The sequence below is a fragment of the Meles meles genome, chromosome 8, assembly GCF_922984935.1.
Source record: "Meles meles chromosome 8, mMelMel3.1 paternal haplotype, whole genome shotgun sequence".
NCBI classification, from domain to species: Eukaryota; Metazoa; Chordata; class Mammalia; order Carnivora; family Mustelidae; genus Meles; species Meles meles.
In genome coordinates, this window is record NC_060073.1 from 7,505,305 (window position 1) to 7,519,879 (window position 14,575).

The following is a 14,575-nucleotide window of genomic DNA, read 5'->3' on the forward strand; positions in this document are numbered from 1 at the left end:
CAGTCACATCCTCCCTCAGGAACCAGAGGTCACTGGGCAGGCTTTGTAATGCCTCTCATGGCCCCTGGTAGTTCCCACTGTTCCCATGGGCTGCAAAGGCAGCAGGTTCTACATGTTGGACTGTGGTCTGTGCTAAGATCTGTTAATCCTGTCACTGTCCCCTGCCCCGGACCCGTAGGTTCCGTGATTATTTCCATTTTACAGATGAGGACTCGGCAAATGGTGGGGGAGGGGCTGGGACTCAGGTCTGTCCAGATCTTTCCGTTTGTGTCCTAGGATCCCCTCTGGGAGCCCGGAGGTGAGAAATCTGCGGCTTCCTTCCAGTTCAGTGAAGCGAGTCTGGAGTTTTGAGTGAAGGTGTGAAGATGGGAGCCTGGCGGGGAGGGGACAGAACCCATCTTATCAACGGGCCGGGCTCTGCAGAGCTGAGGTTGGGCGGGGAGGTGGGGGACAGAAGTGAGTGGGAAAGCAGCCCTCAGCCTCCATGCTGCCTCTCAGCCCCGCCGCCTGGCCCCGGCCACGCCAGGCTCTTGGGGTTCTCCAAATTGCCTCCTTCCTCCACTGGAGAAGAGGTAATTCCCTTCATGGGGATCTTCAGCAAAAGGGGCTCCATGGAGGCAGAATTTCTAGAACCAAGTACTCTCTGTAATGATCACCTCTTGCTGCTTGCCCTTGGCTGCTGCCGATTTCCTAGAATAATCAAAAGACAGAGAGCGGTGTTGTGTGGTGAGGTGGCTGGAGGGCTCGGAAGGAGGAGTTGGGGGATGGAGTCTATGAGCATGTAAACGCCGTGAGATTAGGGGTGGATTTTCCGCTGTGTCCCCAAAGCATAAGATAGTGCCTGGAAACAGTAGGTGCTCGAAAAAGTGAAAGAGTAGGCTAAATCCCACCTTCCCTGCTTCTGAGCTGAGCATCCTCGGGCAAGTTATATGACCTCTCTGTGTCTTCATTTCCTTGGCCATGAAACTGACCCCAACAGCACTTTGTGGGGTTGTTGGGATTAAATGAGATGCTCTCCTGACGCAGGAAGGGCCCCCTGAGTACCAGCTGTTGGTATTACTATTTTTAAAAAGATTTTATTTATTTATTTGAGAGAGGTAGAGAGATCAAGGAGGAGCAGAGGGGAGAGGGACGATCAGACTCCCCGCTGGGCGTGGAGAGCTTGATGCGGGACTCACCAGGATCCTGAGACCATGACTGGAGCCCAAGTCAGGAGTGGGATGCTCAATCACCCCGGCACCCCAGCCATTAGCATGACCTTTGTTCCTGCTCAGCGGCCCGTTGCCGCCTCATGACCACCTTCACCCAGGACACAGCAGCCTAGGCCTGCGCTGTGGGCCCGGCACTGTTCTCGGTGCTTTAATATAATAACTTTAACTCAAAAAGTGGTCTTTGAGTTTGGGTGAACATTTTGTTCCGTTTTGTTTTAAACCCATTTTACAAATGAGGAAGTGGAAGCATCGTGGTGATTCAGGCCACAAAATAAACTTGAGGAATGTTCCCTCGTTTCTGTTCTCTCAAAGGATGACGTGAGGGTAGCAGGGTGTGTTCCAGAAACTGAGCTTTTGGTCCGTCTGGGCCTGGGATTCCTTGGGGAAGACAGAACTAGGGTGGTCAGGGCTGGCTCCAGCTTCATGGGTGAGTGCGGTAAGGGAGGTCAGTGCGTGGCCGGGGAGGAGGGTTTCAGTCCCAGACAGCCTGGCTGCAGAGCCTGGTTCGTAGTCTTTGCATTTCCCTGCCTAAGGGATGAGCGCTTTCTACCTTTGAGACCTTGAATCGTCCCTTCATCTCCCTGAGCCTCTGGTAAACAGAGTTGGAAATAGTCTCTTCCTGGCTGTGTTGTTGCAGTGGTTACGTGGTTTCACACGCAAACCTTGATGCCCACTGGGTGGCTGCCCCGAGGCTCTTGGCAAACTCAGGCTGCTGGTGTCATCTCGGTGACAAGCCCAGCCCAGCTCCAGCCTCTTCGTCTAGCACGTCTCCCGGATCCTCGGGCTCTCCCATCCCGTCCCCCACATCTGCAGCCCTGCCCAGCCACCTCCTGGAAGCCCAGCGCTACTCCCAGGGTGGCCAAGGATCACTCACTGGTTCTCCAGGTCCTGGATGGTGTCAGGAAGTGGGAGTCCCCGGGTCTCCGGGAGGAAGAAGAGGAGGATGAGGCTGGACACGATGGGGATGACACCGTAGGAGACGGGGGCCAGCAGGGGCACGGCCTGGTGAGTCATCCTCACTAGGGGGCCCATCACAGCCCCTAGACGACCTACCGACTGCAGGAAGCCGTCTGCTGTCATCCTGTGGGTGGAGGGGAGGGCCCAGACCTTCGTCACCGCTACCACTTTCAAGAAGGAGGCTTTACTGGGTGGGTGGAGAGGAGGGGGAGGCATTTGGCCAGGCCAGGATGTGCCAGGGGAGGGAAAGCTGGGTTGAAGGAGCTACACTCCTCAGAGTCTCCTGACACTTCCTCCTCCACGGAGCCCTCCTAGATCTTCCCACCCTCTGCTTCTGAGAACATCCAGTCCAGAGTCCTTCACGGACTCTCAAGGACCCACCCCATTCTCCCTGGTCTGCCGTGCTGCTCCTGGATGCCCAGCCCCTCTCTGCCCTTCCCCTGCTGGCCTTTCCAGGGACGCCCTTTTCTCGTGCACCCCGGGGTCTGGCCGCCCCTCCCGGGTGCAGCGTGCCGCTCAGCCTACCGCAGTGTAGTTGGGTAGAGCCCGGGCTTGTAGACGCTGATGGAGGTAAAGCTTATACCAAAGCATCCCTTTCCCAGCACGGCGAAGACCACACGCACGGTCTGCAAATCTGGGCAGAGGAAGATGGCAATGGTGAGGTCTGCCCGCGGGATCCCCAGTCAGCCCAGAGCGCCCCTGCCCTTGACTGCACCCAGGTGCCCCCACGGTGCTGACTTGGTGCTGGGCTGCCCAGGGTGGACAGGGATGCGGGTGCAGAATGACATCACAGTTGGGGGGCTGGAGGTAGGGGGCAGGGCCAGAACCCAGCCCAGTCTGGGGTGGGCGAGCCTGGGGCAGGCAAGGTTGGGTCTTGGGATACTTTCCCTCCAGTGTCCCCGGGACAAGTCTCTTTGGGATATGGGTGTGGTTCTTCCATGAAGGAGAGGGTCCTGACAGGTCCTCCGCACTGCCCTTGGTCTGCCCGTGGGAAGGCTGGTCCCGCGGGCTTGCTGGCTTTCGCGGGGAGCCCCAGCTAGGGAGCCAAGCCCCGCCTTAGCTTTCCCTCCCACACATTGTAATGACTGTCACACACCTGTCGTGGCAAATTTTCCCTGAGCACTGCCTTGTGTGGGAGGTCGTCCCTCTGCCTCCCTCCCGGCTTCGCTCTCAGCCCAGAATTTGGGGTCCCCGCCCTTCCACCCACCGCCCTGCTTTGAGCCATAAATGGAGACTGAGAGGGTTTCCGGGGCATCAGGGCTTCATTCAGAAAGAAAAGAGTAAGACAGGGGCCCAGGGGTCCTTGCCAGCAATCTGCACATCCCAGCGTCCCAGGCTTGGTGTTCCTGCCTCACCTCAAGCAACCCAGAACGTCCAGCAGCTTCCCCGGCCCCTCCTCCCACCTCGGGACCAGCCTCCGGCTTGAAGTCTGCTCCCAGCCCTGGACTGGTCACTGGCAGCTGAGGGACCTGAGGCACCCAGCTTCACCTCTCTGAACCTCGGTCACCTTAGGGGAGAGGTGGGGGATCTATGGGGGGATTCGAAGCCTGAGGTGATGCGGCAGGTGTAAGCTTGGGCGCAGCTTACACACAGGGCTGCAGGGGTGCTGGGCTAGGCGGCAGGAGAGGGGAAGGACCCCAGGAGGCGAGTGCACCAGGCTCTCAGCCACTCACCTTGTGGGACGAAGATGTTGGCCAGGATGGAGAGGCCAGCCATGGCCTGGAAGCTGGCCAGCGTCATGCGGTGACCCAGGAAGCTGAGCAGGAAAGTGGTGGTGGCCCGGCCCAGTAAGTCCACAGCTCCAAAGAGGACCTGGAGGAGGAAGATGTCACTCCCCAGGTTTTGCAGGTCGAGGACCAGCCCGTAGTAGGAGATCATTTGGGAGAAACTGCAGGGCAAAGCCAGAAATCAGATCCCTGCCGCACAGAGGAGAGGGCACACACCTGGGCTATCCCCAGGGGCACAGGCTGTCCTGAGCAGGTACTACCGGACCCCAAAAAGCCTGTTGGATGTCGGACAGTTTCTCGAGAGTGGGACTGACCCAGGAGAGAAAGGGCAGGCTTCATTCATTCTGCCTTAGGCAGTCACCTCTCAGGCTCCGGTCCACCAGTCGGCCACCAGCCAGCAGGGACACTTAACTCTCCAGGCTGATGAGGCTGTGTGGGTCAAGCCAAGCTTGAGGTCTGGCCCTAGCATTCTCTGGCTTTGCCTCCAGTCAAGGCCAAAACCATGACCTGGCCCCAGCTCTAGTGGCCATGAACCTGGGTGAGTCTCTGCCCCTCCTTGGATACGAGTTTCTTTATCCTGAAAGATGGGTTCATTGTAGAATGAGGTGGGCTGGGTTGTCCCAAAAGAAAGATACTTTCCCAGCCTCTGGGAATGCTGCCTCTTAGCTGGGGAGATCATCCCATGACATAGGCCAGAGGGACGGCTCAAAAGGATCACCCCAGCTCCTTGAGCCCTCCACGGGCTTGTGGGGGGCTGCTACAGTACCTGTACCCCCGGGACAGCTCCCCTGCCCCATCCGCTTGCTTCCCTCCCCAAGAGCCCTCTGCAATGAACTGACCTGCACCCCAAGTCTGCTGGCAGGAGGGTGAGTGGGGTGGAGGGGTAGGGAGTGGACACGGGACAGACTGCCCTGCCACAGACCCCCCAGGCTCCCCGTACCCAAAGCTGAACCTAGAGTGGCGGGATTTCCGCAGTTTGGAGATTAAATCTGGGTCCGACGATGGCCACGATGCGACATTCTTTGCCACCACTTTTCAAATAGGTCCCCAGCCCGGCTTCATGGACACTCCCCTTGGGCCACACCCCGGAGTGTAGCACTCAGCAAGGCAGCAAGATACCAGCCGTAGACTAAAGCTGCAGTCCCCGGCCTTTCTCGAAGTTTGTGGAAGCTCCGTGGGGAAGGGGCTCAGCTCTGGCTCAAAGCAGGCTCTGGCTCAAAGCAGACCCACCAAAGGGGTTAGTGGTAGAAGCCGAGAAACCCACCAGGTTAGCGGCTTCCCAGCCTGTGATCTGAATAACAAAGGATGCAGAGGGGCTCCTGGGAGCACCAAGGAGGCCTTGAAGGTTTTGAAAGAGCAGCCCCCTCCACATTCCCCACACCAGGCACTCCTTTTCATTTGTCAGAAATAAACGTAAGCCAGGAAAAAAAAAAAAAAAAAAAGCATCTGATCCATTCTCTAAGGTGTAGCAAATGTTTGCCATTGGAATCCATATGTGGTTAAATATAGCAGAAAATAAACGTTTTCCTAATTTTCAGTTTCAAGATCCCGTCTCCATCAAACCTGACCCTCACTCGTCAGTATGCTCCCTGCAAGTCACTTGAACGGAATTTGTTTTATTAGGGGCATTCTCCTGCTCCCAGAGGCCTGTGGGGGTGCCAAGAAGGGGACTGCTGGGGAGTCCGTGCTCAATGTGGGGTCTGGGGGGCTGCAGCGGGCAAGGAGGGGGCTCAGCCAAGCTTCAAATACCTGTTCTGTCATCTTGGGCAAGTTACTTGCCCGGCTGGGCCCTGCTGTCCCAGGGGCGGGAGGTGTGGATGAACTTGGGTTCCCCAAGCTCTAGGGACATAGGCTCACTTCCAGCCTGGGCTTCAGCGTGTCCCTGTCCCTGACCTTCTGCTGGCTTCCCAGAGGAACCCCCATAGCCCTTCCCCAGTGCTGGCTGGGACTCCTGCCTCCTGGGGAAGCAGCCTCTCTGGAACAGAAAGGTGTTTCCAGAGGTTTGCAGGAGCTGTCCCCCATCCCCACCCCGGAAATGACTGAGGCTGTTTTTTAAGCGATGAACTTGAGCAATGGAAGCCCCAGGAAAGTAGAAGGGCCAACAGCAAGACCACCTGGTTGAAAGCAAACGGACCCATCAGGACCCACCTCAAAACAGCCACGCGCTGACCTGTTGCAGCTGGGCACTGTTAGCAAGAAAGGAACATTCCACTATGTCCTTACATCTTCCCCTCCCCCATGACTACAGCGCCCCCCCCAACGACTACAGCGCCCCCCCCACTGCCTCCTGGCAGACGATGTCTCCTCTGCTGTCCCGCCTGCTGCTCCCTTGCAGCGAATTCAATAAACTTCCATGTCTTTCGTTCTGCCTTGGGTGACTACTTGCACGGCCCTGGCCGCCAGCCTCCATGGACCATCGGGCGGGCCCACGGACACCGCCAGCCTCCCCGCTCAGCCCCGGCCCTGGGAGGGATGACCAGGACGCGTACCTCACCAGGAACATACTGCAGCTTCTCCAGCGGAGCGTGGGCACGAGAAACAGGTCCAGCACCGACCTGCGGGCCTTCACAGAGGACACCTCCTCCTCCATGCCGGCCGTGAGCACCTGCGGTGAGAACAGGACATAGTGGGGCGGGGGGGGGGGGGGAGCATTGGCCCCGCCCCACCCCCATGCCAGGGAATGGCATCCAGGTGGGCAGAGTGATGGGAGGAGCCCAGCCTTGGCTTCTGGAAACTGGAAAGCCTAGAGGTGGGAGCGGGGACACGGAAACAGAAAGATGTCTCTCAGGGCGCCTGGGTGGCTCAGTGGGTTAAAACATCTGTCTTTGGCTCAAGTCATGATCCCAGGGTCCTGCTCAGCCGGAGGCCTGCTTCTTCCTCTCTCTCTGCCTGCCTCTCTGCCTACTTGTGATCTCTGCCTGTCAAGTAAATTTTTTAAAAAAAGAAAAAGAAAGATCTCTCTCTGGCCCCCCACCACAGTCAGCCCCCACCACCGCAGAGCTCCCTTCTGCAGACAGGGACCCCCTACTCTGAGCCAGGGAGTCGGTCTTGTGTCCCGGCTCTGACTCTCTTAGCTGTGGGCTACTTGCTACTCTCGGCAGCTCCTAGGCAAACCCGACCACCCGCCTTGCCCCTCATGGCTGGCGCCAGGGTCTGCCTCGTACCCCAGCCACACGGGCTCCTCACTGTACACAAGTGCCCATTCAGATTCTTCCTGCACCTCTGGGCCCCACCGGCCCTGTGTTCAGCTCACTCTTGGTCATCTCACCTCCTCCTGGAAGCCTTCCCTGATCCTCCCACCCCCAGGCTGAGTTTTCTTGTTTCTACGGCACATCCTCCCACACCTGCTTTCTCGAAAGAATCACCACCCAAGCAGTATATCCAGTTACCCTCCAAAACACCGGGAAGCCCTGTAAGGTCACCATGCAATGCAGGTGTTTGAAAGCCCCTGACAAGCCAGCTGGGGGTGGGGTGTCACTTCTGCCGCCAGAGTGGGCAGTGGTGAAGTTGGCGATAAGACATCTTTGGCTGTCGTCTCCATGCCGTGTCCCAGTTCTGGATCACAAACAGCGGCTCTCACCTCGACGGTCAGTGACGTGGTGGCTTCCTTGTGGCCGTTTATCCTGGCCACTTTTCTGAGCTCCTGGAGTGCTTGTTCTGGTTTGCCCGTGATAATCAGCCAGCGGGCAGACTCCGGCAGCCACCTGGTAAAGACCCAGACGCTTACTTGGGCCCCTGCGCTCTTCCAGGATCCTGGGCCCTCCTCACCAGGTTGGCAGGGGGATGCGGACAGCCACTCCCCCAGCAGCAGCAAGAGAGAGACGGCAGCCAGCTGCTTTCCCCTCGGCGCTGCTGGTGCCAGGGCGGGAGACTGGCAGGCCCCCACGGCTCCAGAGAAAATCTGGGTCCCCATGCCCGGCCGCCCTCTTTCCCCTGTGCCACCCCCCCCCCGTCTGGCTTCCCAGCAGCCAGGCACTCGCGCGTGGCCGGTGCACGGGCTGCCCGGGACTACGGTGATGCGGAGCCCGTTTCTGTGACAGTGCACAGTGTACTGAAGTTCACGCACACACACACACGAACATCCCCAGCCAGAACTGAGTGTAGCCTGCTTCTTCCCAGCCTCAGGGAAATGGCAGGGAGAGTCATCTCCTGGGTGGAAAGGTCTGGCGTTTACCCAGCCTGGAGGGGCTCAGCCCTGTTTGCAGGGAAGCGCAGTGGTTCAAAGAGCCAGCCTGCCTGGGTTCAAATCCTGCCTCTGGTGCTTACCAGCGGTGTGGCCTGGGGCAAGTCACTGAACCTCTCTGGGCGTCAGTCCCTCACCTGACAATGGCGGCCATTGTATCACCTTCCTCGTTAGAAGAAGTGAATGCACATCTGGTATGACCAACAGCACCTGGGACGCACCCCACACAGGTGGCCAGAGGGTCGATTAAGTGTGATTATGGGATGTCTTCCTCCTTGCTTACTGATTCTGTTGCTGTGCCAAAACTCTGCAAAGTCGGTGGCTTTTGATCTGTTTTCTTTGCTGATGTGTCCCCATGACCTAAAACTGCGTCTGGCACGGCGCAGTAAATGCTGGAGACGGAATGAATGAGTCTTTGCTACTCTCCATACCGCACAGCAGACTTGCGCGGTGCACGTGTACCCAGCCCCGGTTCACAGACACGACAGAACGTTTGGGGTCATGAGTTTGTGTCTGTTTCCCTGTCCCTCACCCAAGCACGTGTTTCCAGATCTCAGGGCATGTTACGGCAAATAACCGGGGTAGTTGTATCTTTTCATATCCAGTGCTACTCCGCACTGACCCAGGAATCTGCAGGCGGTCGGGCCCGTGATGTGAAGGAAGGGGTCCGGCTGGTGGGGGCAGCTGGGGCCGAGAAGGGGAGGACCTGGGGGCCAGCTGGCCAAATGGGAGCCTCATACCTTGGGCTAAAATGCCCACCCTGGAACTCTGAACCCCGAGATGTTTCTCCTGAGCAGGGGCTCCACACACATCGTTGCCCTCCGTGGCTCTCAGCCCCTTGGGATCCACAGCTGGCCAGGGCGGTGGGGTTGAGGGGCACCCTGGCCTTCCAAGTCTCCCTCCCAGTGAGTGACGTCCTCCCCAAGGGCAAAGGTCTCACACTGTACCAACCAGGAGATCAGGAAGATGGCAAAGAAGGGCATCGATACGGCCATCTGGAGAGCCCGCCAGTCCCGCAGGGTCAAGGCCAAGGCCCCCAGGGCCATCTGGCCCAGGCTGTAGGAGCATCCCAGCACTGTTACGGTGACGGCCCTCCTGCGGGTTGTGGTCCACTCCACCACTGAAACGTGAGGCAGACAGGCAGGTAAGGCCCACTCGGTGGCCTCGGGCCCTGTCCCCTACCCCCCTACCCCCATCATGGTAGGTATTGCCTAGGGAGGGACTCACTGAGCGTCGACGGGATCATGATGATGCCGGCCACTCCAAAAGCGCTCAGGAACCGGAGGCCACAGTAGATGAGGAAATTGGAAGTGAAGATGGTGCCAGTGTTGGCCAAAGCCACCTGCAGGCAGCACCAGCTCAGCACCGGCTTCCGCCCGAACCTGGATCGGGACACAAGCACCGCGGGGGCCTGGAGAGGGGCGCTGGAGACTTGGGCCTGGGGGCAGGTGCTTCAAGGGAAAGGAGGGTTCGAGAGGGTGGGGCACCTGTTGGGGCCCCTCGGTGCAGACAGCGCCTGCTCCCCACCGCGGATCTCCCAGGAGCGGGCTCCGAGTGCGCTTGTTATAAAAATGGCAGGCACTTGGATCTCAGGGCCAACGTCACCTAAGGGTGAAGTATGGGCTCTGGGAGCCTGGGTGGCTCAGTCAGTTAAGGGTCTGCCTTCAGCTCAGGTCATGATCTCAGGGTCCCGGGATTGAGCCCCACATTGGGCTTCCTGCTCTGCGGGAGTCTCCTTCGCCCTCTCCCTCTCCTTTCCCTGGCTTGTGCTCTCTCTCTTACTCACTCACTCTATCAAATAAATAAATAAAATCTTAAAAAAAAAAAAGAATGGGCTTTGGTTGAATCACTATTTTGTATACCTGAGACTCAATACAATGCATGTTAACCAAATGAAATTTAAATTAAAACTGAGCAAAGATGGGCTTTGGCATCAGAAGCCTGGGTTTGAGCCCGGCTGTGTCCTGCCTGGGTGACCTTGGGCATAGGACTCGATGTCTCCGAGCCACAGTTCCCCCGTCTGTGCAATGGGGAGCGTGCGTGATGACGGCCTTACAGAGCCGTGAAAACCGTGATGTCGAGCAAGGAGGCAGCGTGCCTGGGGGTTGAGCGCACGTGGCCTTGGGCAAGTCGGGCAGCAAGGGGACCAGAGCTCCCGTGAGACCACCGGAGTCGGGCCCTCGGACATCTCCCTGCACACCCACCATGCTGCTCCAGCCCCGAGTCTGGCTTAGCCCAAACCACGGCCTGCATTTGGCCAAAGCGTGCGTCGGTCCAATGGGAGAGATTCGGGTGATGGCTGGCCCGCCTGTCTGAGCAGTGCCCAGGAACAAGGACATGTGGCCCAGACCTAGGGCGAGGGCTGGATGCCGACACCGGGCCCTGACTCCAGGCTCCCTGGGTAGGCTGCAGACCGATGGTGATTTGGCTCCCAGCATGGACAGCCCCGGGGGAATGAGCCAGAGCCGCATGGCAGCTGTCCTCTGAAAGTGCCTCCTGGACCCCGTCCTTCCCTGCTGCTCGGGCCCCCCAACGTGCTCAGGATTAAATGAGGGCCACGATGATGATGGTAGCAGAGCCACAACAGGAGGAACCCACACCCCGCCCCGCCCGGCCCGAGGTCTGTCTGTGATTGACGCCCTTCATGTGATTAACCCACAACAGCCCTGCGGACAGAGCCAGGCCTCCAGAACAGGAAGAAGTGGAGACACGGGAAGCAGCACACCCACCTTCTAGGGAACCAGGGAAAGAAAGGTGGGGTGGGAACCCAGGGGGCAGACCCCGAGCCCGCAGGGTGTGGCCAAAGTCGGGAAGCTGTTCGAGCGTTCACTGAATAAGGATCGGGTGCCTGCCACGTGCCGGACACTGGGAATCTGGGGATGCCGTGCTCCTGCCTTCTGGGAGGTATGTCCCTGGGGGACGCCCCCGGTTGACCAGAGGGTGAGTGAGCGAGTGAGCACTGTTAGAGTAGGTGCGGCAAGGACAGAAGGCACGACCAGGGGACTCACCGTGCTGGAGGCCAGGGCGGGGGAGGGTATGGAGGAGAGGGGCCTGGGGCTGGATCTGCGGGGGAGGGCAGGAGACCAGGGCTGGCTCACATGGTTGGAGGCGTGCCGTGGGTGGGGGAGATGGGGCCAGTTTCCCGGATGGAGTCTGGTGCCCAGGGGTTGGACTGGTGGTGGGGGTCATGAGGCCAGTATTGATCCCAGCAAATGTGAGGCAAATGCTCCTCCACGTGGAACCTCAAGTCGGGGTGGGGCGGGGTGGGGGGGGCATTGGCCAAGAGAAGGGGCGGGGCTAGGTCCTGGGGGCATTGGCCAAGAGAAGGGGCGGGGCTAGGTCCTGGGGGCATTGGCCAAGAGAAGGGGCGGGGCTAGGTCCTGGGGGCACCACCTCACAAGGGGGAGGAGCCAGAGGAGGAGGAGGAGGATTTCTAGTTCACAGCGGGCCAAGTACTTGGAGTTAGAAGAAAGAAGGGTGGGGACACCTGGGTGGCTCTGTAGGTCAGGTGTCTGCCTTCAGCTGGGGTCATGATCCCGTGTCCTGAGATTGAGTCCCGCATCCGGCTCCCAGCTCAGCATAGGCTCCCTGGTGCCTGCTTCTCCCTCTCTCCCTGCCCTTCACCCCCCCACCCCAAGCTCACTCACATGTGCACGCGCTCTCTCTCTCTGAAAGAAATTTAAAAATCTTTTAGAAGAAGGAGGAGGAGGAGGAAGAGGGGACTATGGGCTCCCTGAGGACAGGGCTGTCCAGCGCCCGGCACACAATAGGTGCCCAGGAAGGTTGGTGTCTCCAAAGGAGAGAGCGTGGTGTTTGAGGGGATCACGCACAATGTAGCTTAATCTGGCATGGGATTCTTGGCCGTCACTGCTCCCTGGGGACCTGGGACTCTCGTCTCAACCCAGAGAGCCCCGTCTCTTAAGGAACGTGGATGTTCATGGTCCATTTCTGAACCTTTGTCCCCATGGTGCTCATTCTGTCAAGGAGAAGCCGACGGGGAGTGAAGGTACTCACCGGTCAGAGAGGAAGCCCCAGAAGACGGACCCCAGCAGGACCCCAGCCATGTAGATGGACTGGCCCATGGGCTTCAGGCCCTGGTTGTCACACACTAGGTCCCACTGGAAGAGAAGGAGGGCACAGCAGCTGGGCTCAGGGGACACAGAATAGTGGGGCCTGGGTGGGAGAGGGAGACCCAGGTTGGGCGTTCCCAGCCAGGAGCACCCGGTCAGCCTGCGTCCTGGGGGTGGTGTCCCTCGGGCCAGGCGATAGAGATGGAACTGGGTGTGCTGGGGTTGGGGGGGGGCCCTCCACTCTGTCCTCCCAGCCAGCTGCATGGCGCACACGTGACTTGGTCACTCTGGGTGCGTGGGGGTGGGCAGTGCAGGGCGGCGGCTGAACCACAGGCTGCAGTTCTAACCCTGCGGCTGGCTGGGTGAGCCCGGGGGTTTCTGCACCTGCTGAGCCCGGTTTCTCATGCAGAAGGGGGGCCGTGCAGCTGCTTCCCTCGCGGGGCTGCCGGGATGAGCAGAGAGGCTGAGTACGTGCGACTCTAATTTCTGAGTGCTCCTGCCTGGGGTCTGGGCATCCATGGCCCGAACACCCCCCACTACAGAGTCCTCCACCAAGACCTGACGGCTTTGCTCTGTTTCGGCCTCTCTCGCGGGGGCCACTGAAGCAGGAGCCCCCTGTCCCCATGGGGCAAAGTCATCACTGGAAAATGCCAAGCAGATCCTTGCATTGTGGCCTGGCCCCTAACTCCTTGTGCCCAGACACAATGGACCTCCTTCTGCACCCCAGACCTGGATTTCTGTCCCCGCTGGGCTCTCTCTGCACCGTCCTTGTCTCCTCATCCAGGTCTCCCCTCCAGAGGGGCCTTCCCCACCTGCCTCTCCGCCCTGCTCCCAGGACCTGCTTTCCTCCTGTGTAGCCGCAGGACAGGCCGTGATGGAGACCCAGCTTCCGGGCCCTGATGGTCTGTCTGGGTTGAGGCGGCGGCTGGAGTGTGTGAGTTGTGTGTCCTGGCCAACTTATCTCCCTCACTCTGCTTCTCTTTGTTCCTTCCCAGATGCAGACAACCCCCCCCCCCCACCGCCGCTCGTGAGCTCCGAGTGAGACTAGGGGGAGACAAGCCGCCCCCCACCTCCCCCGCTCGTGAGCTCGGAGTGAGACTAGGGGGAAAGCCTCTAGAACAGTGCCTGTCACTCTCCCTTTCCTGCAGGGTTAAATGGTGACCGATTCTAAAGCTCCTCAAAGTCTTCCTGCTTATCCTGGAACTCGGGCCTCGGATCAGGGTCCGGGCCTGCATAAGCAGGGAATAAATAAGTGTTGAGCAAGTCGCATCTAATCCAGTACCGCTGGCGGGACCAGTACGATCCTTCCAGGCATGGGTGGGCGGCCATCCCTGGGAGGCCGGGGCGGAGAGCCGTGGGGTCGGCAGGGGGGAGGCCCTTACTTCCGACACGATGGTGGAGGCGAAGGTGCTGCGGTCGTAGACCCAGCCGTCCACGCACGGCTCCGTGGCAGCCTCGCTCCAGTTGGCGGCCGTGGCGTTGGGGTCCAGGAGCTGCCACTGTGGTTGGCGGAAGCGGAGACAGTGGTGGGGCTCACGGTTGGGGCCGGACGGGATGGAGACGGTCAGGAGGTCCTTAGAGCTGAGGTTTGCGGGGGCCTCGGAGCTATTGTCCAGCATGTGGACCCAGCAGCGGTGTCCTGGGACGGCGGCCAGAAAGTTCTCTATGAGCATTTGTGAGGGCACCAAGATGGAGGGAAGGAGGAGAGTGAGAACTTGCAGGGCCTGGAAGAGGCCCACTCCCCCTGCTCGCTCCAGGAGCTCGGCGAAGGCCATGGGCAGAGCCGCAGGTGGCCAGGACAGCTGTCCCAGAGGTCAGGGAGCCCGAGAGTATCCGAACCACTAGCAGCTGCCGGAACCCTGGGCCATCGGGCCTTCTGCCCTCGCTAGTCTGCAGCTGGCTGGGAGAGCGGGCTCGTAATCGGTCAGCCGAGTCAGTCCTGAGATACCCCAGGTGCTTTGAAGAAACTCCCCCCTTACCCTGTTGCAGGGAATGACGCTTGGGGGCCCCACCCCTCTGGAGAGGGGACATCGGGACAAAGGTCACCGTCCCCAGGCTGTCTGGGGCCTCCGAGGTGCTCTGGTTCACCAGCACCAAGAGTAAAAGATCAAGCAGGTGTAGAAAAAGAAAAAAAAGGACGCACTAAGCTGTGATGTTACTGAGCTCCAGTCGTGGAGGGAAGTGGCACCCGGCAGTGACCTTGGTTAAAGTTCAATCTCAGCGCGAGATCCTGGGCAGGAAAGTCAGGTCCAGCTACTGAGGGAGGCTTTGGCCGCTCTCTGCTGGGGGCCTGCTCACATTCCTAAACGAAACTTTCAGGTCCCTCTCGTGTGGCTCTTTAAATCAGGAAACAGTTGGCCTGAGTTTCAGCCGCGCTGGACGAAGATTCAGGCCGTTTGGCTACAGCACAGAGGTGGGGGACCGGGC

General features: G+C 59.5%; 1 protein-coding gene across 1 annotated transcript; it reads right to left on the minus strand.

Moving 5' to 3' along the window:
• Positions 1-218: 218 nt before the first annotated feature.
• On the minus strand, positions 219-14,093 carry SLC22A11 (solute carrier family 22 member 11). The gene is made up of 10 exons (XM_046016274.1): positions 13,531-14,093; positions 12,093-12,196; positions 9,306-9,460; positions 9,030-9,198; positions 7,476-7,599; positions 6,385-6,500; positions 3,842-4,056; positions 2,694-2,802; positions 2,086-2,292; positions 219-690 (listed from the first exon to the last, which is right to left on the minus strand). Exons 1-10 carry the CDS (start codon positions 13,921-13,923, stop codon positions 627-629), a joined length of 1,656 nt encoding a protein of 551 aa, XP_045872230.1. The 5' UTR covers positions 13,924-14,093; the 3' UTR covers positions 219-626.
• Positions 14,094-14,575: the final 482 nt, after the last annotated feature.

Coding starts and splice junctions, on each gene's coding strand:
- SLC22A11 (XM_046016274.1), bottom strand. CDS start 13,923: ATGGCCTTCGCCGAGCTCCTGGAGCGAGCAGGGGGAGTGGGCCTCTTC. Junction 6,501..7,475: donor CCACGTCACTGACCGTCGAG/GTGAGAGCCGCT, acceptor TTCTCACCGCAG/GTGCTCACGGCCGGCATGGA. Junction 4,057..6,384: donor TGCAGTATGTTCCTGGTGAG/GTACGCGTCCTG, acceptor TTTGCCCTGCAG/TTTCTCCCAAATGATCTCCT.